General features: G+C 39.2%; 1 protein-coding gene across 3 annotated transcripts; it reads left to right on the top strand.

Annotated features, from left to right (window-relative positions):
• Positions 1-264: 264 nt before the first annotated feature.
• lsm3 (LSM3 homolog, U6 small nuclear RNA and mRNA degradation associated) lies at positions 265-24588 on the top strand. 3 transcript variants are annotated; one of them, XM_087132000.1, is made up of 5 exons: positions 265-433; positions 1420-1561; positions 14787-14897; positions 17939-18034; positions 22723-24588. In XM_087132000.1, the coding sequence occupies exons 1-5, from the start codon at positions 420-422 to the stop codon at positions 22807-22809; spliced, it is 450 nt and encodes a 149-aa protein (XP_086988126.1). In that variant the 5' UTR covers positions 265-419; the 3' UTR covers positions 22810-24588. The 3 variants fall into 3 exon arrangements, with proteins under 3 accessions (XP_086988126.1, XP_022107948.1, XP_022107949.1); XM_022252256.2 differs by lacking the exon at positions 1420-1561 and having other exon boundaries at positions 269-461; XM_022252257.2 differs by lacking the exon at positions 1420-1561 and having other exon boundaries at positions 274-433.
• The last annotated feature ends 1442 nt before the right edge of the window (positions 24589-26030 follow it).

Below are 26030 nucleotides of genomic sequence, written 5' to 3'. Positions count from 1 at the left end.
AAGCCCCAAATTGCGGACCTATTTCGGATCATAAAGGTGCGTGGCTACATTCAGAAATGAGCGCTTAGTTTTACTGCTATTTGGGAGGTATCTTCGTTCAAAGGCGAATAAAAAACTTCTTGGCTAACCCCCATGAAATTGAAACGAAAAGTGATCTTTTGGCCATAATCTTGAATTTCCAGTGAAAAAACGGAGCCCCCCCCTCTTCACGAATGTCAACAGGTGGCGCTATTTCGATCGATTTTGCACTGTTTTCTATAGGCGCGTATTTGATGCAATGCAACCGTAACGCGTACACATCAGCAACAGTACATGTACATGTGATTCAAAGTTACTCAACTGCTGTGCGAGAACTCGCTCGTTTTGATCGCCGGCTGGGAAGGGTTTCTTATTACCGGTTAAGTGCTTGAAAATGACCGATGAACAAGAACAGGTTGGTCTCTCATCTCTCTAAGCCTTGGGTATGATTTCCATTGAGGACCCACGTTAAAAAGGAAGAAAGCTCGTTCTTAGATAGCCCCACTAGTGTGGCACGGACTCTCACTCCCGATCCATCCTTAGCCACACATTCGTGTGCGCAATTTCGTGTCGGCGTACTGAACATTTTTGGCGCACCCACTTATAATCGTGGGCGCAATTTCTTTTGCATACGAACATGATTCTTGACCTTTCCGTTCTAAATACCATTTATCGAATGATTTCACGCACGTTATTCAGGTATTTTCCAGTCTTTTTTTCCTTTATCCATTCAATCTAACGGGCGCACTCTCACAGTCGCCATCTTTAAAATAAGGTCGTTGAGCATTATGTCACTTGACCCCTCTTCGTCTCAACGGCTGTTCCATGTTAAGATAATAAAACTGCCAAAGTTTTGGAAGAGTCCATTGGTACATGTAGTACATGTATCTTATCGCTCAGTCCGTTTATTACATGTCTTGCCATGGAACAGCCGCTGAGACGACGAGGGGTCAAGTGACGTAATGCTCAACGACCTTATTTTAAAGATGGCAACTGTGAGAGTGAGCCCGTTAGATTGAATGGATAAAGGAAAAAAGACTGGAAAATACCTGAATAATGTGAGTGAAATCATTCAACAAATGGTATTTAGAAAACTGAAGGTCAAGAATCATGTTCGTGTGCAAAAGAAATTGCGCCCACGATTATAAGTGGGTGCGCCAAAAATGTTCAGTACGCCGACACGAAATTGTGCATACGGATGTGTGGCTAAGGATGGATCGGGAGTGAGAGTCCGTGCCACACTAGTGGGGCTAGTTCTTAGAAATCCCCTCTTGTTATTACTGTTAGTGTTACGCCCCAACTATAGCGTAGTATAACTAACTATAGTTGGGACTGTCCCAACTGTAGTCTTGTAGTTGGGCTGTCCCAACTTTAGTTTCGCTTGTCGTATATGTTTTCTAGCATTGCCTTGCCGGCCTTGCGACAGGCTGAACCACGCGTACGCGTTGAGATCGTATACCGGCTGGCCCGACGCTGCGCCAGCACACACGGCTTTGGACGTGCGAAGCAATTTCAGCGAAGTGCTGACAGGTTGGAGTCAAAGGTACCCCAAAAGGTTTTTTCTTAAACATGAAATGGTTTTAAATATTATTTAGTATTCTTTTGAAGAAATCTTTGCTTTTGGCTGTAATTTTTGGGTTGGAACATCCGGGAATTTCTGTACATAATTTATTGACAGTGATTTCATGCCGACCAAGACCATTTTAGTTTTTATTTTGTTCTTCCGCAATTTTTGAGAATGAGATTATCAGTAATAAGGTTAAATATAGTAAATATTCTGTCAAAGTTTGTGTCAGATTTTTCCATTTACATAGGCCCACAGCTATACTGAGTGGTGCTTTTGTACATGTAGGTCCTACATGTACGTATACTTTACTATTTTTCGAGCATTGTATTCCCAGGATCAGGAATTCTGATCTATTTCGTGCATGTTCCGTCGCTTGTCGCATACATGCACACAATAAACATATTCGTGGTGGGGATGACATTACCGAGTCTTGATTCTTCTCTTGTGTATGGTCAGTTATTGGCTTTTAACATTTCACTCTCTAAAAATGTGGTGTACGGGGAAAATCTTTTAATTTAGGCCTACTAAAGGCTTATCCTTTCCATCAAATATGCCAGATATTTTACTTTTTATGCACGGTAAATATCTCCCACATTGTACCATACAGGTTTCAATTATTTTTATCACGATGCAGCAAAAATTATAGTCAACAGGCGAATCCCTGTACCAAGTAAATGGAGGGTAATGCCCCTTGCAGCCTCGAGTGCAATGAATGAATCAACCTCCGACCGCAAGAATTGATCCGTGGGTTCCTTTTATTTTTTAAAGTACTAACATTGCACTCAATAAAGCCACACTGTACCTTACATACATATATACATGTATGTATATAACTTGTTAGTTTTGTGAGCATGTTGCTGCCTTCTTCCCGTACTTCTCTGTATTAGATTCCAGTTTGGGGAGAATTTTTGCTTCCACCTTGCTTCTCACTCACATCCCTTTGGGCTGTGCTGAATAACCGAGTATTTGATCGGTTATTAAATATTCGAATATTTTTTTTGAATAAGAATATTCAAATGCCAAATTCATGAAAAGAAAGTGAAAAATTTTCTTTTGTTTTAAATGAGAAAAATTGCTTAACATAGAGGTTTGTATCAAGCAGATTCAAATGAAAAGTGACAGAAATCTTACAATTTCTAGCCCTTAAGAACAGGGCTAGAAATATTATTCATCTCCTAATTTAAATCTTGCTTAATCATGGCTGGAGATACTCCTAGCTTTGAGAAGCTATTATGTTGTACAATTTTGTGCATTATTGCAACCGATTTTGTATGATTTGTTCATAAATAATCTGCAGGTTGGTACAAACGAATGTTTGGATAATCAATCAAATTGTAAGTCGGATATTCGAATAGTGAGTTATTTAAATTGACCCAGCCCTAATGTCACTGACATATTGCGATCTTCCATTATTGAGAGATTCCTTCCCACAGCTTGCTGGGCAACCCCGCTGCTCACCAAGCCACTTGCTGCAGTTCAAGGTCCTTGGTCGTAGCCACTCTGCTCTTCCCATGTACCGTAGCAGCCCATGTAGTCTAGCGTTGCTGCAAGAGCTCCATTACTAATCGAGACCATATATGTACCCTTCGGGTGGCCCACGGCCAGGTTTGACTGGGCACAAGCCATCTGACCTTGTGGTATGTATACCGCCTGGTGTTTCTCATCCTTTACATAATCATTACTCGCTCTTCTTGGTGGCCTCTGCTATGGCTTCTCACCCAGCTACCGTGACTAAGAAGGCGATGGCTCCTGCCCGTGCCTGTTCCAGTCGGGATTCTTCCCACACTTCGGTGGCTGGGACTGGGCCCATGGCAAAGCTTGGGCATGTTGTGTGCTCTCACAGAATCTATATCAGCACTTACTCAGCATTATTCTCATCCTCCGGCTGCTACTCATCTGGATCTAGACCCTTATTTTCCCCCTGGTGCATTCCGCGTCTTATACTGGACAGCATGATTTCTCACTGTCTCCTATGCTGTCTCAGCTGGCATCTGCTGAGAGCCATTCCCTTGATCCTGCCACTGGTCCTGACCCACCTTTGCATGTCTCTGACTCAGGCCAGTCTCTGACTCAGATCAGTCTCCTGATGAGGAGGAGCCTATTTCTGTGAACAATCTTTCTCCTTTCGAGTCCCACCTTTGCCTTCTCCAGCACGAGGTGATTCAGGTTCTGGGACTCCTCCCTCCCATTCCTCTACGGAATGATCAAAATTGCCCCTTGTTCAAGCATCGCCTACTGAGGTCGTCTTCCTCTCCCTCTGTCTTCCCGAGCTTCCGCTTGATCGTTCATGCATGGATTCCATGGACAGACTAGCCAAAGCCAAACATGGTACTTCAGCAATTAGTTTCGTTCTTACTTCAATTTTCCTCCAGGCAATCATGATACTTATATTTCAGTGCCCGACGCTTCTGAGGCAGCCAAAGCTAAGATTAAGCCAGGACAAGTTTAGTAGCCCTTTCACTGATAAGACTCTCCAGATGTCTCTGAAGGATTGACCATGCATCCGTTATCGGTATTTGCTTTATGTTCTTTCTCTTCTTCATGACTGAGTTCTTGTCCTGTGCATACAAGGAGGACACAAACATTTCTCCTGAGTTTACCATGGCCTTTCATTGCCTTGATGACACCTTGATTAGAGACCTTGAGCAATTCACTCTGGTTTCTCTTTGAGTTACTGCGACTCATGAATCATTTATCTATTGAAGCCATGAACATCCCGCACGAGTTGATGAAATCCATACTCAGGCGTCTGTCTCCCTTTGTTTGCCAGGGACCTCTTTGCGGACCAATTTGTTAATCTCCTTGAGAGTGAGGTCAAATGCATTAACAGCGCACAGAAGATCTCCTTTCACCAGCTGGCCGAGCCTTGCCCTTTTATAAGCCCCATGTGCAGCTACCCAGAATTTGTCTTGCCCTTATCACCCCCTGCCAGCCTACTGCCCGCTTCAGACTTCCCATTCCAGCTGGCCACTTGTTTCCAGCTGGGGGCAACTGCATTCAGCTGTTTTTAGCATAGCTAAGCCACAGTGTGTCTATCCATAGACGTATAAAAGCCTATACCATCAGTCTTGTGTGTATGACCAAGATTTTGAAAAGTATGAGCAAACAGTGGGCGAAACGGTGGATAGCAGCGCGTCCAGTGCGTGTTACACGGAAGGCACTTACATTGCCTGTGTTTGTTTACATGTGCTTCCAAACATGTTCACCTTTTTTTCTTTTCAGTACTGCTGTCTCTTCTTTTCAACTGTTGCAACTGCATTGTTTTGAATCGCTTTGAGCCAGATTAAGTAAATACATGCACAGTAAAATATGGATACCTTGAAGCTCTGGGGAATGGACAAAAAATTTGAGTTATTCCAAATTCGAGTTAAAAGAAGGTCCCGATTTTTTTTGAACAACGCTTTAAACTGGGCCTAAATCAGTCGCAAATGCGACCAACTTCTTCATAATGCGATCATATTTTCACAATACAGTCGCCACTTGCAACTTAAGATTGTTTAAAAATACATTCAAAATGTACTGGAATACTTGTGATTTTGATTATGCTTAAAAATCAAAAAGCAATGATTATATACTCCAAATTTGTTCCAGAAAAGTAGAAATGGCAGCGCAAGTTGCATCGTGAATTAAAAGCTTACCGTGTGTGCTGTACTTGTACATACATGCATATGATACTGTACGTGTGCAGCGATCACATGCACGTGTTGGGTGGTTCCCGTTCTCAGCATATGTTGGGTGGTTCCCGTTCTCAGCATATGTTGTTAATGCACTGTATACGGACACCAGGGCCATTTTGCAAACCACGTAAATAAAGTCTGAGTTTGAAACGGAGCTTGTCGTCTAACTTACAGCAAGCAATAACTATAAAATGAAGATAATTCTGAAATATTTATGTCATGATGACATCATCAAGTGATTTATTGTTAAATATTGAATATTTAAATATTCTGTTAAATGTATAAAAATCCATTTAAAATCAACCGTGGCCCCCCCAATATCCTGCTTGCAGCAAGTGCCAGGATAAAATGTGGTCTTGAATTCATCTTGTGTGTGTCAAATCACGTGACCCTTCCTTCCAGTCAAAACTAGAAGTGGCCTTATTGTTTAAAAGTGGTATTAGGTATTAAGTTGTTTTCAAGGGTGTTAGTCTGTTGGGTCATAGTATTCTTCAAATCATCCACTGATGACATCACGTAATTGTTAAGCACCCTCTAGCGACAGGTTAAAAATTTCGAAAAATGAATTTTGAATAGATGTCTGTGACAAAGTTTGTCTGAATCGCCTGAAAATTGGTGTAGATGACCATCTTTACTCAGTCAACATGTGTGTGAAGTGTGGGGCTGATGACGTCATCAGACCGGAAGTTACAATAAGAACTTCTTTTACTCTTCAAAATTCGATTAAAAAATCAACTGTAAGAGATACATGTACATGTATAAGCATGAATTGTGTGTGAGATGACAGCTAAAACATTGAAGTCAGCTGCATGAAGTGCAGAACTGGTGTACTTTTTCACACAGGTGAAGTGCCATCCCAAAAAACCCCTACAATATAAATTGCCAACTCGAATATCAAATCCAATTCGCATGCTGTGCATATGCTACTGTGTGTGTGTGGATGCCCAATATCTGCCTGCAACATAGACGGCGCACAGTGCGTAGGGCATATACTCGGGACTTGGCAAAATGCCGGCCACTAGCTTTTGGAACGCCAAAAGGGACAAAGCTTTACGATATCTAATCTCTTTAATTCCTTTTCCACGAAAAATATAATGTTTTGTATTGTATATTGTATTGTACATGTCTTATTGGGTTGAAACCTTGCAGGTACATGTACATGTAGTAAGGAAGGGAAAGTTTACAAATGAAAATTGACCTCACATGATGACAATACCAACAGCAGACGATTCATGTTTAGTTATGCCCCCGGATATCCCGAATAAAATTTTTCGAAAGAAATCCCTGTGAATAGGGACAGGGCTCAGTATATGAAGGAGTAGTATACATCACGCCCTGTTTACGAGTCTGAGCACGAATAGGCCTTGTGATATGATAGGTATGTGTAATGAAATTTTGAACTTTTAACAATGTTAATCAATAGGTCTAATGTGAAGGAGCTTGAAAAATACTTCAAAATGATGTATTATTTGTTGGTACTGGACAAATATTAATGGAGATGTGATTTTTTTTAGATTTTAAATACAAAGAAAGAATATACTGGGATCCAAAAATGCTTCAATGGGGTTTTAAGCAGGGATTCAGTACTTTTACCAGTTTATCTGATGAGTAACAGCTAGCATCATGCTGCAACTGTACCAAAAAATTAACCAATTAATTAATTGACTGTAATTAGGGTTTAATTACATGTATAGGAATTTCCTACTTGGATGTCACTTTTTCATCTTTTTAATGGTACTTGCACATTAATTTTTGTCAGTGTTGCATCATGTTACAACTATATAGGCTATGCAAAGCTTGAAAAATTAATTGAGCTTAATTAAAAGTGATTAGTACAATAATTATGTATGACATTGTGTAAAGCATCAATACAATACCCATAAAAAGCTCCCCCTCCCAGGAAGTTGTGATTTGATACCAAGAACATACTTCTTTCAACATGCTGCATCCAAATTCTGCATATATGCACTTGTAAGGTATTAGTGTTTGTGTTCAGAATGGCTTATGAGTATGAGTACTTGGTTTGAACAAACAAGAAAGAACATTTCCATTGAGGTCAGCATTAGGGACTGAACTGAAGTTTTCTTGAGATACTGCTGAAGACGGTTTGCATTCATACCTGGCACAATAATAAAGCATGTTCTTTGTGCCAAACCATACGAGACCCCTAAAACTGTCTTTGACACCCAAGTGAACATGGCACTTATGCAAAACGACAATATGAGATCTGTACTTCCTTATATAATAAGTACATATCCTGCAATGTAGAACAATGTCAGAAGCTGATGGCCGCTACAGGGTGCCCCTCTTCAACACTTTGGCTCGATCAACATAAAGTACGTATTACCAGCAGTGAGTCTGCAGATGTTTCCAAGAAAACCAATCCTAAGAATGAGGATCAACAGAAAACTTATTAACAGGTTCATGGGCAACTCGGCTACAAGACATGGTCAAGAATGTGAGCCACTTGCACAGCAATATTATGAGCGTGTATGTAGGAGAAAGGTGAAGACCACTGGCCTTGTCATCCATGAAAGGGGACCACTAGCTAGTTGCCAGCCTGATGGTGTAAGAGATGATGACTCTATATTAGAGATAAAGTGCCCAGCGAAAAAATTATAACAGTATGGAGGTAGCCTAGTGAACTTGATCTGCGCAAACAAGTATGACGTTCGGCTAGTTGACGGCCAGTACAACCGTCGTCAGACTGCATCAGCGACACATGTACCCCCAATTTTGGGAAGTGTGACTGGAAAGATATGAAAGATTAGGTTGCAAACTACAAATAACTACATAATCTACAGTCGCCATTGGAAATATGCATACACTTCACTTTGAAAGGGTACCCAAATCAGAGAGTTTGGTTTTCCAATCAGGTATTCCCTATTCTCACAATTAACTCTTCTGAAACCAAAACCAAACCAGACTATCAGCAATTTAGTTTAATTATCCGCTATTTTCAATATTATTGACTGATGTAGTGACGGAGATTACTCAGGTTCAATTAAACAAGATTTGAAATACCCAAAACAAGCAAAATGTTTTACAATAACAGTCTGACCTGGACCGCACCAAAGGAACCTATAAGTTAATGTCCAAGAGTAAAGTCCATTTCATTTCGAGCTCGGTTCTGGTATCTCAGCTGGTAATTGTACTCAAATTCTGCAATACAAGATGAACTTGGGTTTAACAATACATTGTTACCACCTTTTCTTTATCAGAATACAAATCACTTGCATCGTCGTCCACTTCATAGGCTCAAAAGTGGCAATGGAGTAACAAAGTACACAGAGTTTTGGCGTATGGAAACAACCAAACAGTTCACCGCAACAAAACTGGCATGACTGGTGAGAAGGATCCTAGTACACACTCTCCAGGTGTCATCTCAGGCCAATCGAGTCATGTGCCATTAAATGGTGCCTCGTTTAAAATACTTTATCTCCTGAAGTGCATATCCAATTTCGTTCAAATCTTGCAGATACCCTGAAAAGGGAGTGCTTTACAGGAATTTTGACCTCATGTGATAATGACTCCATCAGGAGACAATTCACGTGACATTAAAGGTACACTCTTTAGGCCCCATACATGTATCTCCTGAAGTAAATGTCTGATTGGGTTCAAATCTTGCAGATATCTTGAAAAGGGAGTGCCTTAGAGGAATATTGACCTGATGTTTTGATGACGTCATCAGGAGACAAGTCATGTGACATTAAAGGTGCACTCTTTAGGCCCCATATCTCCTGAAGTAGATGTCTGATTGGGTTCAAATCTTGCAGATATCTTGAAAAGGGAGTGCTCTAGAGGAATATTGACCTCATGTGATGATGACGTCATCCGGAGACATGTCACGTGACGTTAAACGTGCACTCTTTAAGGCCCCTTATCTCGTGACGTAGCTGTGCGATTGGGTTCAAATCTTGCAGATATCTTGAAAAGGAAGTGCTTTAGAGGATTTTGACCTGATTTGATGATGACGTCATCAGGAGACAAGTCATGTGACATTAAAGGTGCACTGTTTAAAGCCCAATATCTCCTGAAGTATATATGTTCTATCAGGTTGAAACTTTTTCAGATAATTTAAAAGAGGGGTGTTATATACGAAAAATGACTTGATGTCATGATGCCGTAGTTGTTCAAATGTACAAAAGAATGCGAAAAAGCCCTCTGTTCTGTTGGCAAACAGATAGATAAGCTCTAGTTTTTTTGTTTTTTTTCTTCTTTTCCTTTTTGACGGGCTGCCTTGTGTCATGACTGTGGCATGGATGGACGATGTACATGTAAACACATGTGTGTACGTGTGTTCATGAATATTCAGTGCACATGTTTACTAAACTTAGTGCTTGCACCTACATGTAGATTTTCCCCCATTAAGAGCCAATGGCTACCAAACAAATTTTTTCTGTTTGAAGGGTTGCTTTTGAAGTTAAGTCATTATTACGATGTGTATCATAACTTGTGGCACTTTGGTGCCACAAGTTTTTGTTCATAGAAAGACATTTTTGCGGAGGATTTTTGTTGTCAATCGGCTGTTAAATAACACATTACATGTACTGTAAATCATTTAAACTGTGTACCTTTGTGTGGCAAATCTTTCTTTTGCGTTGTGCATTTGTGACGCATTGTGGGGGTCCCATTTCTGATACCGCAACACAGCACCTTGCATATGCGTACTCGGGCGGGGTTTCCCGATGAGTCAGATGACTTTTTTCATCACATGAGGGCACACCTTTTTGCGCTTCAATAAAATTTCGTAAAAACAAAGATGCTATTGGTGTCTGTTTTTATTTATTGTTCTTTGTCCTTTATTTTCAAACTTTTGTTTATTTTTTTGGGAGTGAGATTTGGCTACACAAAAGCTCTGCAGATTTCTAGCAGCTGCGACGGGGACGCATCTCACATAGCATATTCAAAGCTTGCATTGTAGTCACATGGTTGGTCTACTGCGTGTGTTCATGCTGTGGTTGGTGGCTCTAATTGGGCAGCCATTGCACAGGTGAGCGCAAGCAGTTTGAGCCAGACCATTAGGCCAGACTTAACTTCCATACGTGTGGTGGCATGTGGCATACACAAAGATCTCCAATGCATTGCCGCAGCCACCGCAAAACAGCCATCAGTTGGCCTGCCGACGCACTGGCTACAATGAGCCCATAGTAACAATTGTGTCAATTCTGTAAGTCAGATTTTTGCTGTCACGGTGTGGTTTACATGTCTAGATCGATCATAATTGTTTGCGCGGTTGCAAGTGTTCCAGTGTGAAAAGACGAAGTGTGCGTGTGAGAAATATTCATAACTACATGTAGACCTGCGTTCTGTTAATACTTTCTGGAAGTACATGTATTTTGGCAGCGGTTTCTTTTTGATCTGCTACACAAAAACTTAGAGGTAAAGGAATCCGGCAACGTGAGCAGTTTGAGTTATGGATATGTTTTTGTACGTAAAAGCCTATTCTTTTGGCGGGAATTAATCATTCTTCGAGTTAAGCGGTGTTTCGAGTTAACTGACTTTGAGTTATTGAGATTTTATTGTAGAGGGCTTTTTACAATAGAAAAAATGGCTACATAGAATTTTATAGCTGGAATTCTTCTACTGTGTGTATACTGAAGGGTGAATTTGCCCATAGTTTTGATTTTAGTTGGGCACCGTGCAGATCACGAAAACGGGGTTGGCGCAGGTGACTGTACCATTTTGCCCACACAACCCCCAACTCCAAACCTGTTGGCAGCCGCCTTCAAAGATTCATAGGGTTAGGGGGGAAATAACTTCAGATGGACGGGGTCTCGCCTCTCTCAGCTACGGCTACCAATTGGAATTCACGAGCCCCCCTCTGTCCAACATGACGTTTTGACTGACTCTGGTCCCAAGTGATCTCTCCAAACGACGGGCTCTGGAGTCGAAAATTTCCAACCTTCTTCACAAGCTGGCCATCCTTTCAGTCCCACCACACCTCACCTAGAAGGGCTTCATGTTTACTTTCTTACTCCAGGCGAGTCTCGACCTGCTTGGGCTGATGGCCAGTCTCGTTAACCTTGTTCCTTGGTGTCGGCTTTACATGCGGCCTCTCCAGTGCCATCTTTCTTATTTCAAACCAAGCTGGGATCCCCTCGATCTGCAAGTCCCACTGTCGGCTCTAGTATGTCATCATTTGTCTCAGTGGGCGGCCAGAGTCAATCTTACTGGAGGTCTTCCCTTTGTTCCGCCTCAACACATGATAAGCATTACCGATGTCTAAAATTTTGGTTGGGGTGCCAGTCTTCCTCTACACCAGGTTCCTGGTTGATGGGGCCCATCCCTTGCATGCTCCTACATCAATGTTCTTGAGCTTCAGATGATCTAGTGAGTCTGGATCGTGTTCTTCCTAATCTGATATTGTGCATTGCCAATGCAATGTATGTATATTTATATCTTTGTGTAGCACTCAGGCTACTTGACTTCAAACTGTCGCTATATGCTCAGCAATCAACACACATCTAAATTCAATTCTAGTGTCCACTTATGCTTAACTCTCATTTGATACTTTCAAGCAAGAAATAAATCACTGGTTTTGCTGTATCACGAAGGTGTCATATGTGTGAGGTGACTCTACATATAGGCTAGAAAGGATGACGGTGTCTTCAATGATGGCAAAATTACTGGGATGGCATATATGACGGTTTTCAAAGGTGTGACGGAATCCAAATGACAATATTTGATAGTTGACGTCTAACGGTTGATGGTTAATGGTGTCTGAAGGATGGTTCGACTAAAAAATACAAAATAAATAATTATGTAGACAAAACTTATATATGCCACTGACACAAATTCTAGTCACAAACGTCTAGACCTCCAGTTAAATGCACATTAGCATCCATTGCCTAATGACAACACATGTGCGACATCATGTTATACATGTGTAACATGCATACACTGTACATGAATCATGGTTCCCCAAAACGTGGACATATTCATATAAAAATGCTACTACTTATTAGCCGCGAAAAATAACCAAAAATGTGTCGTATTGCCTTTATCCGAAGGCAATAACTAAATGATAAACTAATAAAGAAAACACTCACTTTGCTGAGCTGACGGATTTTAAAAACAGAAAGGAAATTAGCTGACTATTATCGTGATACACTTGTCACATGCTCGTAAACCATGTAAAAAAAATTAAGTGGCCTGGATTAGCAATGAGTGTGGAATAAGCGGCCTCTATTGATAAGACATTAAAATACGGTGTTCCCGAAAGACCTTAAGGAGGATGTTTTGTCGGCAACACTTTGCATTCACTTTGGTCCTTCCGTCGCCTCCATGGTTGTGGCTAGGGTGTTAGTGGTGCGTCCTTGCCATCCCACTGTCCTTGGGTTCGGTGCTACTCTGCATATGTATCTATAGGTAATCTGCGTAAGTTGCAGGCAGTAGACTCTCCCCTTACCTACATGTAGGGCAGGTTGAGTCTACTACTGCATACCGCTCACATGTAGAGTATTACATACACATGGCATAATACGACGTTCACTTGACTTTCTTTCGATTGCGGTTACGCCATGGATCAATCTCTTTCTTGAGTATGTGTGGTTCTGAGAAGAACCGGGGAATAACTCGACGTTGCGAGTTATTCAGCAGCAGGATTCTAACTGTATATGGTGTAGAGAGGGATCCAGATGTAGGGATTAGTTCAGTGAAGCACTGAGGCAGGGAACAGTGAAGGCGGAAACAATGTATGCTGGGCTGGATCCTGGTACTGCATGACCTGAATGTGTGCTTTGCTTCATCTTAGACCCGTTTGATCCAGACTTTAATCTTTCATTATTTGATACCTCTATATTCCTTCTACATGTATGTGCTTTGTATGCTGAATTATTTAAATTATCACGAAGAGAACTCACATTAATTGAAGCCTAAAAGCATTGACTTGCATACTTCAGGTGTACATTTCCAATTTTCCATTAAAATGTTTTTTTTGTGGTTTTTTGTATCTGGCAGTCAACACAGCAGTGGTTTTGAGAGTGAGATCACTTTTTAAAATTGTATTAATGAACTTTTTTTATGTTTTGTCAGCTCAATGTAATGGCTTTAACGGAAAGAATCATGAGTGCAGCATTCACCAAAATTACTGTGTTCTGTTGGTGTTCTGTTTAGAAATATCAGTATTAAGTTTACATTTACTATATTTATATTTCTTTATGCTGCCCTCATAAACAGTTCTTCTGCCAGTTTTCAAATCTGCGGCAGCTTCTGATTGTATAGAAAATTTATTTGGATTAATTCATCAAAATAGTCACTAATATTTTGCTCCTGCAACTTACAGTATTGCATTTCTCTTAGTATACATGTAATTTTGTGTTTAATCAATGCGATACTGAATTTTTGTAACATTTCAGAATATTGAAGTCAAATGTACTACATACAGTATATGCATTGGTATCGTGCTTCAATTTTTAGCTGATACAAATTGCTGGCATGTTTTATTTATTATAATTATTTGGCCTTACTTGGTTGTAGGATCACTCTGTACATACATGTACATGTACATGTATTTTTTTTACATGAAGTTTGTATAATTTACTTGTTAGTGATGCATAATATTTCCATAGTTGCTCAAAATAGCTCAAGGTCTTCCAGCCAATTTCTTCAGAATTTACATAGACTTCGGATTGTTTAAGCTTTTTATTGGTGTTAGACCAACTTTTTTTTTAAATGAATGTTCTAATTTGTTTTCTTAACATTTATATCGATTGTGTATTGAACTTTTATTGTACCTACAGTATTTGGAAGCAGAAGGTTGAAGCACTCATCTGCATTTTGAAACCCCCTCTCCCATGCTCTATTATAAAACCTAGAATCAATTCCTTGTTGTTCTGTGTTGGTCCATTCAGTGTTCATTCAAAAGAATCAAGGTGTTTTCATGCGAATGAGCAAAGTGAAGGAGCATGAAAATGTATTTATGCAGTGTACATGTACATTGTAGCTGGTAAATGATTGTACATACACGTATATGTACATGTACACGTACATTATGGCATTTTAAAGACAACAAATATGTGTTGTGTTGTGGCATTGTGTCGTCCTGTCACGTCATGCCATTGCCCATCACATCCAGCCATTGCCTATTTCTTCAATGCTGATTACTTCATCGCAGTAAGATGTGATGGATGACTGGATACGACTTACATGTACATGTATTGTTACATGTATGTATTCATTGATTGAACAGGCTACAGCATGATATGAGGAGGTGTTGAGTGATGACACAAAGGCTCCCACGTTTGTTGCCTTTGGAACACCTTGGTACATGGATGTATTTTAATTTCAAAGTTGCTTTCATGTTGTGTGTGAGGCATAGTACTAGACAGTGTGGGAATGGCACAATACATTTTTTTTTTCATTCCTTGGTTTTTTTATTTAAAAAAATGATTTCTGCATATACATGTATAATACGAAGGAAGAGGTTAAGGATTCAGGAACCTGGATCTGGAATTATACTATGAGCCTTGTAAAGGATTTGTTGAAAGTTCTTTTTTCTTATGTACATGTATTTCATGTAGCAAGGACCCACCAGTACTGTAGAGGAGCCTCTGGATCTCATTCGGCTAAGCCTGGATGAACGCATTTATGTTAAGATGAGGAATGACAGGGAGCTGAAAGGCAAGTTGAATGTAAGTGTGGACAATTGTGATACATACCTTTTACATGTATTTTCATTCATAATTTTGAAGATGAAAATGAAATTACCTGTACTTTAAACATTTACCCTTCACAGATTAACATTTCCAGTACATCCAATCAGACCGTAGTTGTTATACAGTACTGGTACATGTAGCTAGCCCCAGCATGTAGGGCATGTCTGTTGGACTACAGTACATGTACAACGTAGGGATAACAAACACTGCTGTACTGAACAATCAAGAATACCTCACATCCCCCCTGGGCTTCCAAACTTCTGTGCACTTTTAAATGAACATCGAAAACTTGCTTCAAACAAAAGAAACATACATGTAGTTAGGTCTGCTGATAATTAAAGTCATAGACAGGCTTATACTTTTTGGAAACAATGACAATAATTCCCAAATTCCATATACCAGTCAATCAATGGGAGTAAATCAGGGTTATAAATGAATGACAGCATTGAGACAACATAAAAACCAAAATGTTACAAAAAGGAAAACATGAGGAATCACAGGTTTTGCAAAATGACTGTTGCTTGGGTGAGCAAAACTATTTACAGAGAGTGGGGCTTAGGCCACTCCAATGTTTAGTTGTACATCCAAATTACCCGTCATGATTACCAACCATGGCCAGTCGTTAAATGCATCACACGAGTGATTGGCTCAAATTATCTGTGGCATATGCACATGGCGGAAGGAAAATCATACAAAGAAATAATGATTGTTTCTTCAATAAGCTTTTTTCAGTTTTAACAGTTGGGAAAAAGTAAGGCCATTAATCCACAAATCCCCAGTGAATTACTGAACCCCTTCCCCGTTCAAAAAACACGAAAAATTCAGACCAGAGATGCAAACTCAACGAGAGGTTATTTGTCTGTTTGCCATCAGAACAAAGGGCTTTTTCGCACTCTTTTTTACATTTAAGCCTGATGTCACGTGACACCTGATGATGTCATTATGACTATTTTGCCCTGGAACCCTCTTGGCGTGGTGGAATGACAGTGTGCACGATAATGAAATTAGGTAGATTGACTCAGAGTCCCCGATAAGTCTAGCTGTTGAAAAACGTGTACAAAGCTTATGGGGAAAATTTAATATTCAAAAATCAATTCAGAATGAGGTGATGACGTCATCATAATGTGATAAATTTGACAAAGTTCCTTTTTCGGGGTCTTTGTTAGCAGTAACTTTGATGACGGTCAAACATCGCAAAGTTACCAATGATGTTGGCATGAACACGCATACAAAGTCAATGGGCTGAAATAAATGTTGAAAATCAATTATAAATCAAATGATGACATCAGCATGAATGAGGTCGTAAATTTGGCATTCATTTTGCGTCAGGGTCTTTGTTGGCTATCACTTGGATAACGATCAACCATCGCAATGTTTCCAAAATGGGCCCGAAACACGTACAAAGTCAAGGAGGTAAAAATCTCTTTGCAGAAAATCCGCTCCTTTAAGTTCATGTCAGGTGATTCGCGTTTAAACTGAAGACGTTTTATGAAATATCATTTGATATTTTGACTCTTGGGTATATTTGTAATCAAACGAAAGGGAAAATTTAGTCTGATTTCTCTTTTGTTATAGTAGTAATGCTCCGTTGAAGTTGAGGAGTACTCACTCATTAATGTTTAGTAAAAACATTAGCAAAAAAAGTAAAGGAAAAACGTGTACAAACACTGTGGCAAAAATGAACTATTCAAAATTCAAAAAGAAATAAGGTGATGATGTCATCATGGCATCATAAATTAAGCAAAATTTTTCATCAGGGTCTTTGCTGGCTATAACCTTGGTGATGATCAAAGATCTAAGAGTTTATTAAAATGATGGCTGGAAAATGTGTACAAAGTCAATTGGCTGAAATATATTGAAAAATCAATAATAAATCAAATGATGACATCATCATAATGTCATCTACTTCCAGTAAAATTTGTATCATGATGTGTCTTGGCTATCAATTTGATAATGATCAAACATCGCAAAGTTACCAAAATTGTGGCTTGAAAAGTGCACAAAGTCAATGGGCTGAAAACACGTGTGCAGAAAAACTGCTCCTTTAAGTTCATGTCAGGTGATCAGCGTCTAACCTGAAAAAATTATTACGTATTATTTGATATTCTCACTCTTGAGTATATTTATAATCGATCGAAGGGAAAATTTAGTCTGATTTCTCTTTCGTTCCTTGTAGTAATTCTTGGTCAAAGTTCGGGAAGACTCACCCATTAAGCTCACATGACATGTAGTGTAGTAATTCTTGGTCAAAGTTTTGGAAGATTCACCCATTAAGCTCAAGAATAGTACAAAAACGTGTACAATCCCCATGGAGAAAAACTGCACCTTTAATCTCATGTCACGTAACCACTGATGATGTTGTGATGACACATGTTCTTGGACCCTCTTTACGTGGTGGAGTATGAGTGTGTACAAACATGTATCTCGAATGTGGGATGCAATGCACTCTGTGCACAGTGCATGTAATATGACTGGTAGTCACCATGCACTTGCTGTGGGCTGAGCGTGTGGTGCGTAATAGAAATAGCATGTACATTTACCAGTATGTAGGAGAATATTTGTTGGAACGCAACACTATGTCGTCGTGTGCCAGGCAGAGAGGCCTAAGCGCTTGGGCCCGTTTGCCGGGAAGCATGATCACTGCAAAAAACGTTTCCCAGCAAAAGGACGAAATTATACAACTATTGTATTTTAATGAAATATGAAGATTTCTTGGCAAAAAGTAAAAAAAAAAGCCCTAGTCCTTTAATAATTTGTTCAAAGGTTGCTTTTTGTACAGCCCAGGCTGATTTTGTATTAAATTGTATCCTTTTTACTAACTAATGAGAGTGTGTTTCTTACGCCCTTTTGCCGGGAACATTTTTTCCTGCTGTGATCATGCTTCCCGGCGAAAGGGCGTAAGTGTGCTTACGCCCTTCTGCTGGGCACCCGACAATGTGTAGTATGCATGTTGAATCCTTTTGTAACTGGGTACTTCATGTAACATTTACACATGCACTTGAAATTTATCCTTTCAGGCATATGACCAACATCTTAATATGATCCTTGGTGATGTAGAAGAGACAGTGACAACTATGGAGATTGATGAAGAGACATACGAAGAAATCTATAAGGTAAATTTGGCTTACCACATGCCCCAGACTTGAAATGGGGTTTTGCAGATGTGAGTTAATAGTCACTGGGCATCATCAAACTACTGTACAGTGCTTCAGAGGATTGCAGATGATGATTGCTGATTTTAAGCTGAGTTACTCCCCAATATCCCAGTCACTTTTGTAATTATTGTTGCGTGTTTTTCTGTGTCCCAATTTGTTTTTTTGGTTTTTTTCTCCCTTTATAGTTGTTTTCTTAATTTTATTTTCAACAGTGTACATTTATGGTGGATAATATTAGTTTTTTTTTCATCTTGACACAGTATATTCTAAAAGCACATAGAAAAAAGACCAATCATAAGGATACCAGGATAAGTCATTCTTAAATTTGCTATTTTTTGTAATCCCTGGTTTCTCGAAAACAAAGTAAAGATGCTTAGTTTTCTCACCCAGCTGAGTAAAACTAACCTCATTTTGCTGCAATAAATACAAATTGTGTGAAAACCTAGGGCCAGATCACAATTATGGCTCACAAGGATTCCAAAAATATTAAAACACCACACATTTAATTATTAAAAAAAACAAGCCTGATGTTAAGGGACAGTGCATGATTAAAAGCAAAACTAAATGTCACTGGTGGTGTCATATTATGTCCAAAGTACACCTTTTTATAACAACCATGTGGAACCAGATTTTTTCAGAACAGTATGCACATACATGTACCATGTACACGGGCATGTCTACATGTGTTTTAGATCATTCGTGTACCTATTCAATACGTTGTGTTATAGTAATGTACATATGTACATGTACATTGTTACCAGAGTGGCAAGGCTACAAACAAATTGAGTCAGTGACCCGAATCTTTCTTACGAAAGATAAAAAGATTTATTCTCTTCCTGTCGCAAGGGTTAATGCAGATTCTCATTTTGTACAATTGGATGTGACTACGTGTATATCAAAAATAAATAAACGACAGCCTTATAAGTTGTGTATGTCGGTCATCTCTGAGAGATAAAAAAATCGAAAATCTACATGAGCCTTTCAGCCGTATCCCTTCATGTGTACATGATTAACCACTTCCTGCCGGGGACTCCGGAATTGGACACATATGCTTTATATGTGTGGCCGGGGTCTCCGAACTCGGACAAAGGGAACAGGGCAGCGTAACAAACGACCATACTCCGAACAAAAGACCAGGCTACTGGGCATTATTGAGATTTTTCACTCGCAAAAGTGGTAATAATCCAGCCTCGTTTTAAAACAGTATACCAGGGTTTTGGGCATTTAGAGCGAGTGGATTACCACCGGGGACAAAAGCACTCCACTGCAGCGATGAGCCACACAGTACCACTGCACGCTAATTTGGCCCCTACTGAAAAGAGGTCAGCAGCACACTGTAGCAGGTTCATGAACAAAAGAAAGTTACATGACACTGCACAATCTGGCTCTTTTTACAAGGATGCAGGCCTGGCTGAAATACATGTATTCAGGCATCAATGAAGGTCACCTGTCAACTGAGAGTATTGCCTAAAGATTACTTCGTGCGGCTATAAACAACCACTATAACTTCTAAAGTACATGTCCGATTGTGTTGAAACTTTGTATATAACTTTAAAGCGAAGTGTTCTAGAGGAAAAGTGATGTCATGTGATGATGATAATATCACATGACAAGTCATGTGACTTTAAAGGTGCACTCTTTAATGGTCGGTCTGTTTATCTTGAAATACAATGCAATAGGGTTGAAACCTTGCATATACATGTAACTTCAGGACGAAGTATTTTAGAGGACTGTTGACCTGATGTGATGGTGATGATATCACGTGACATGTCATGTGACACTACTGGTACCATCTTTAAAGTTCTTTATCTCCTGAAGTACACGTCCAATTGTGTTGTAAGTTTGCATGTAACTGGAAAACAAAGTATTTTACAGCAATATTGATCTCATTTGATGACCATTGCATGCACGTCTAATCAGGATGGACTGTGCAACCTTTAAAATATATTGTTCTTTTTTCATTATACATGTACATGTAGTTGCATCAAGGATGGACTCAAATGGTGATATGAAACAGTTAAAATGATGTCATGATGACATCGATGAATTTATTATGATTTTGGTTTTTCTTTCAAATTGACTTTCTACACAGATATATAGCCAGTATAGCCAATATTTTGGTAACTCAGCTGTATTCCATGAAACTAAAATTAGCATATCAAATCTACATGTATTTTGTAAACATTCTTCTTTTATAATACGATTTGACTAAAACAGCAAACTCTGAAACAGCCTGTGTTTGTTCACAAACACCACCTTTAGTTTGTTTTTTTTTAATGAAATTATAAGAAGTTTTCAACATTTCATCAGGCTATTGAAGGATGCAAAATAAAGGAGTCATTTCAGGTAGTAGTTACCAAAAAGGTCATGCTCTACATTTATATCTACACTATCAGGGAGTTTTAGCCATGTACACTTTGTGGACAACTTCATAGTTGTATCACCAAAATCGTTTGCCAAAAAAATAAAAATCACTTTCAAAAACATTGGTGTCACTAGTACCATTGTACAGGTGTATACAGCTCCGGAAAACAGTTTTAGACCACTAATGTTTCTGTCCCTTTTCGTGGATATGTCAAAGCCATTTCACTGCATATGGAAATTATTGGTAACTGATGTACATGTAGTTTAGAACTTCACATTGGTAACAATTCATCCATTTACTGCTTAAATGTCATTTCAGTGGTGTCAGTAGCTTCCTTTTATGATTATATTTTCAAACCGATCATATTAGCAGAGTATCCAAATATCGTTAAAATTATGCAAACATCATTAAAATTACTCTAAAACACTGTGATTTTGTGGTACACAGTTTTCACTCATACGGAGACAGTTACCAGGAACAAATAAATTATCAGTTTAATCATTCAAAAAACTAAATAGCTGAGCAAAGCAACAAAGAACTCCATTGTCATTCTGCTGGATGAAGGCTACAGTGAAAGGCAGGTGGCTACAAGGCTGAGTATATCAGACTGCAGTCCACCACACTAAGAAGAAGCAGGGTGGTATGGAAACACCAAGCTTGCAGCCAGGAAACAGGAAACAGCATCCTGTACTGCGCAGGTGACTACTCATCAGTTCACGTAAAAAAATCGATGATTGACCTCCAGTGACCTTCAGAAGGTGTGGTAAAGTTTAAAAACTGAGATTCAGGAGAGTCTGTAATTTCAGACTCCTGGAAGCTGGCTGGAAGTCACAGCAGAGGAAGAGAAGGTTACAATTTGCCAAAGGACACAAGAATTGGACTGTTGATGACTGGGCTGAAGTCTTGTTCAGCAATGAGTCTAATTTCCAGTTGTTTCCACCCCCCTTCCATGTGATGGCATGGATTCAGGAGAGTCTGTAATTTCAGACTCCTGGAAGCTGGCTGGAAGTCACAGCAGAGGAAGAGAAGGTTACAATTTGCCAAAGGACACAAGAATTGGACTGTTGATGACTGGGCTGAAGTCTTGTTCAGCAATGAGTCTAATTTCCAGTTGTTTCCACCCCCCTTCCATGTGATGGCGAGAAAAAGGTCTGGGGAAGCCTACAAGCCTGAGTGTTTGATTCCTAAGGTGAAATTTGGTGGTGATTTTGCGATTATACACATGTAGGGCTGCTTCAGACAAATGCGATAATGTGAAGGATGAATGAACCAGGCCACCTACAAACAAGTTTTGGTAGAAAATCTACTGCCCAGTGTCTGCATTACCCAACTTTAATAATTTGGTTTTACAGCAGGACAGTGCGCCTTGCCAGACAGCTAATTCAGTTGAGACATGGATGACAGATCATAACATCCGCATCATGACCTGGCCTGCTCAGACACTTGACCTAAACCCAATTGAAAACTTGTGGAACAGAATTAAACAAAAAATGCAAGACCACGGAGCCGTCAAACAAAGCAGAGTTGTTTGAATGTTTACATCAGGAGTGGTCAGCAGTGACACAGAAAGACTGTCATTGGCTAGTGGAGAGCATGCCGAAGTGCAGCTCATATCAGAACAAAGCTCATATCAGGGTCACCGACACCCTCTGAGTGGCATAAACTAAACAAAATTATGGTGGTCTAATGATTTTTTTCCAGAGTTGTATTTTAGAGTTGCAACAATGATATCTTTCAAATTTTCTTTCATTGGGTGATAGGGTTCTAACATCATGGGGATCAGGTTGACACGGGCTGGCAAAATAAGTAGACAAGCAAACCAAATGAATGTCGGGTATGAGGCTTCAATTTTCAAAGCACATGTATTTTGATTTCATTGAAGCAGAAATTGTGTGAATTCTTACACTTATAAACAAACATGGAGTCATATTAGTTAACTCATATATGTCATGTATTTTTGCAACCCTGATTTCATCTAGTTTTTGTTCTTGTCTAAGGTACATGTACATGTATATTATTGTAATATACATGTGCATAAAACAAAAGTCCTACCATGATACAAAATTCTTTCCAGAGGAATATTTAAATTTGAACAGTTGTATTTGCTACTGATATTTACTACAAAAGCTTGTTATTGTCGTCTTTCTGAAGTATCCTAGATTTTTATCATTAACGTTTGAATTATTCTTTATTATAATTGCTTATAAATATGTAGTAATGGTTGAAAGGGAAAAAGAAATAAATGCTCTTTTATTTTTAATTTCATTTTCTTTTATCACAGACCACTAAAAGAAATATATCCATGCTCTTTGTTCGGGGAGATGGAGTCATACTGGTTTCACCACCACTACGATCTGGAGCTCTGTAGCCTTCACCTGTTACTAATCGAACTGAGATGCTTATGTATGCATTGTACATGTTGGGTTAAATTTGTGAGTATACTGTAATTCTGTCAGCTGGAGGAGAGCCCATACAGCTTCAATCATTGCTTTACAGTGACTCCCTATCAAATTCATTATTTTTTCATTATTTTTTGCAAGATTATTCTTTCTTTTTTTTTGCACAATGTTTGAATGCATCACCATTTTGTTTTCGTTTCTAAATGCGGCATAGTATCTGGACAAGAAGTGGTCCTCAAAAACAGCTCATGCTTCAACATACTTTCTCATCTGATTTCAATTTTTTCTTTTGTCAGTGTATCCAATGTTTTTCTTATTACAAGCATCACAGTTTCAGAAATTGCTTGCTGAGTTTGTCTACCATAGTAAAAGCGATGAGTTCACATCTCTTATTAGCCATATGACAGCTACATGTATGTAAAGTGCATCATGGCAGAGCTTCATCTGATTTTTAAACCGTTGTTGGGGCTTGTGACCAGCATTCCAAGCCCCAACAAAGACCCAGTAGTGTCGAAAATTTGGTTTTTCACATTGGTGGCCACTTCTTTTTAACTTTCTTCTTCCTATTGTGTTGGCTTATATTGGCCTCGCTGTCCCATCTCCACATTCTACATTTACTGCATACTGCAGTTACATGCCCTGCATTTGGATAAGTGATTCATGCCATGTGATCTACATTTCACCAATCAGATGATGAAGCTCTGTTCAGGCAGTGTAGAAAGGTTACATTCTCCACTTTCAGAAGGGAAATCATTCTAAGCACTCTCAGAAGTGCTTAGCAGGAGGTCGTGGGTTCGAGTCCCACCCGAGTAAGCTTGTGAGGTTTTTTCGCAAGCTCTCAGACAAGCACTGAGCATACAGTGTTTATTAATATACGTTGGGTAAGGGCAAACCCGTTATATATAATTCACTCTCAGAAGGGAAATCATTCAGTATTTAATGATAAAATATGCATTAGTGTTGAGCTTTTGATTCCTGCTTTAAGTTAGCTCTTTTTAAAGCTGCATACATTTGGGGCTGACGGGAAAGGAAAGCAAAAGGGTTTTTCAAACTTACGGCTCAAATGAAATGTTCATATATTTGGCTGAATTCTGAATTTTTTCTGAGTTTTTCCCATAAGCATCCTGTTCTCCTACATCCAGCAAGAAATGAGGCCGAGAGGTACCTCCCAACATGTCCATATTGTTACCTAACACGTCTCCCCCAAGTGTCTGAAAAGATTTCCTCACATTCCAGTGAAACAATGATCAACACAAAGCAGGGGGGGGTCCTCGCCGTCTCATATCTTCCTTCATATTGTTCCCCCTCCCCGAAAAAAGGATTCAAAACCCAGGAAAACACTTTTAGGCACAATTGGGGTTAGAATAAAATAAAATGGAAACAAGCCATTCAGGGATTCTGTTTAAAAGAAATTTTATGGTCAATCATTACAACACTGCTTGTTGAACTCTTTTCTGGGTTGTCTTTATTGCCTGTAAAAATAAGGAAAAGCCACACAAGATTCATTTGTGGTTGTGCATGTCTAAACAGATATGTGTGGAAAATCCCTCATATTCATGTGTGTTAACCTGTGAACAAAAGATACCCTTACAGTTTTAATTTACTTGGGGCATCGATTAGGGGGGTTGATGGAATGTATTGCAAACATACATTACTTATTGTTGCCCTTTACCTAGTGCTCAAAGATTGAAATCCATATTTCAAACTTTTGTGGAGTAATCCTGAAATAAAGGAAGTAGATTTAGTAAGGCCTTGCTTTCCATTTTGTGAATTATTCCGTAGTAAAATGCCGTCAGAAGTGGTGGACTGATGGGCTATCGTGTTTTAAAGGGAGGAAATTCATTCAGTTTCATCTAAAAACATACACCATGCTTCTTTGGTGGCGGCGTTCATGTAGTGGAATGTCCCTGAGCAGCTAGAGACATGTCTTTTGGGACGGAATTATACCATCCTGGCCTGGAAACTTTGTTGACTCCTCGGTGTTTGGCACCTGGACGTCTGATGTGATAGGCCCTAGTGCCTTGTTATGTAACAATAACAACAATAATAACAATACCCGACTTGAAATGTACACAACCCGTGGATGCAAAATGATATCTAGTTTATTCAACGTTCCTTCATTCATACAAAGCCCGGGTTCGGGCGGCCTGTTCTCGAGAGTATGTTCACGAGCAGCTCAAATTTTTCCCCTCCCTTCTGGCCCTTTTATACTAGTTGCTCTTGTGTATTACATTAGATTTAACACAAAAAAGAAGTCAACTCACATTAGACATTAATCAGTTACATGGTAAAGAAAAAAGGCCCCATTTAGTATGGGATTTAGCACAATTTCCGAGAGAAGTAAATATAAATCTAAGGCATAATAATCTTTTTAAATCGTCTTTAAATAGTGAAAATGATAGTTAATCCCCGTGCATTTTCAATGGAATTAAATATGAAAGCGGCAAAGCAAAAGAATTCAATTGAGTACATTCCTCGAGTTATTAGAAATTTGTTATTTAAAAGTATATCAACGTTCAGGGTATTTTAAAGCCAATCACCGATCTGATTCTAAAAAGAAGTGAAAACCTCACAAAAGAGATGCAGTGAGGTTTCACTCTCAGGTTGACAAAAAAAATGGGTTCTTTTCTTAGTTATTACCTCTTTTGCCAATTTTATACAAATAAGAGCCAACCAAGATTCTGTAAGTCTATATTGAAACCATTGCAATTTAATACCACATCTTAAAGTTAGAAAGGGCATAACTCCAACCATTCATTGAAAGGAAGATTACATGCCAGCTTCATTCCCCATCAATAAACCTATTTTAGGGGTAAGAATATGATACAGACGAGTAGAGCCCTTTTATCCATCAAAAGTAACTGCAAATTAAAAGTAATTCGGAAAAAACGTATATTAAAGTTTACCCATCACAATAAGCTCCAAAGAGATTTCCCGACTGTTAATATCTCTCCCGTATCAAAGTCATCTAAGCTTAAGAAGTGAACATCACTGTTGAGAAAGTTACTCACAAAACTCTTTTTTTTAGCCCAGTGTCTATAAAAAAATACATTTATTGCCAATCGCAATTCTATGGTACCACAAAACATTTTCATTTGCCCTTAACACTGAATAAAATGACTCCAAGCTTTAAAAACGTCAATCCAAACATGATTGGGATACTATACCTGCTGAAGAAAAGAATTGATGC

This window comes from Acanthaster planci, unplaced genomic scaffold, assembly GCF_054643075.1.
Source record: "Acanthaster planci isolate LZ-2023a unplaced genomic scaffold, COTS_SCS Contig60, whole genome shotgun sequence".
Lineage (NCBI taxonomy): Eukaryota > Metazoa > Echinodermata > Asteroidea > Valvatida > Acanthasteridae > Acanthaster > Acanthaster planci.
The sequence above is the reverse complement of the archived record's forward strand: the minus strand, read 5'-3'. Positions and strand labels throughout refer to the sequence as shown.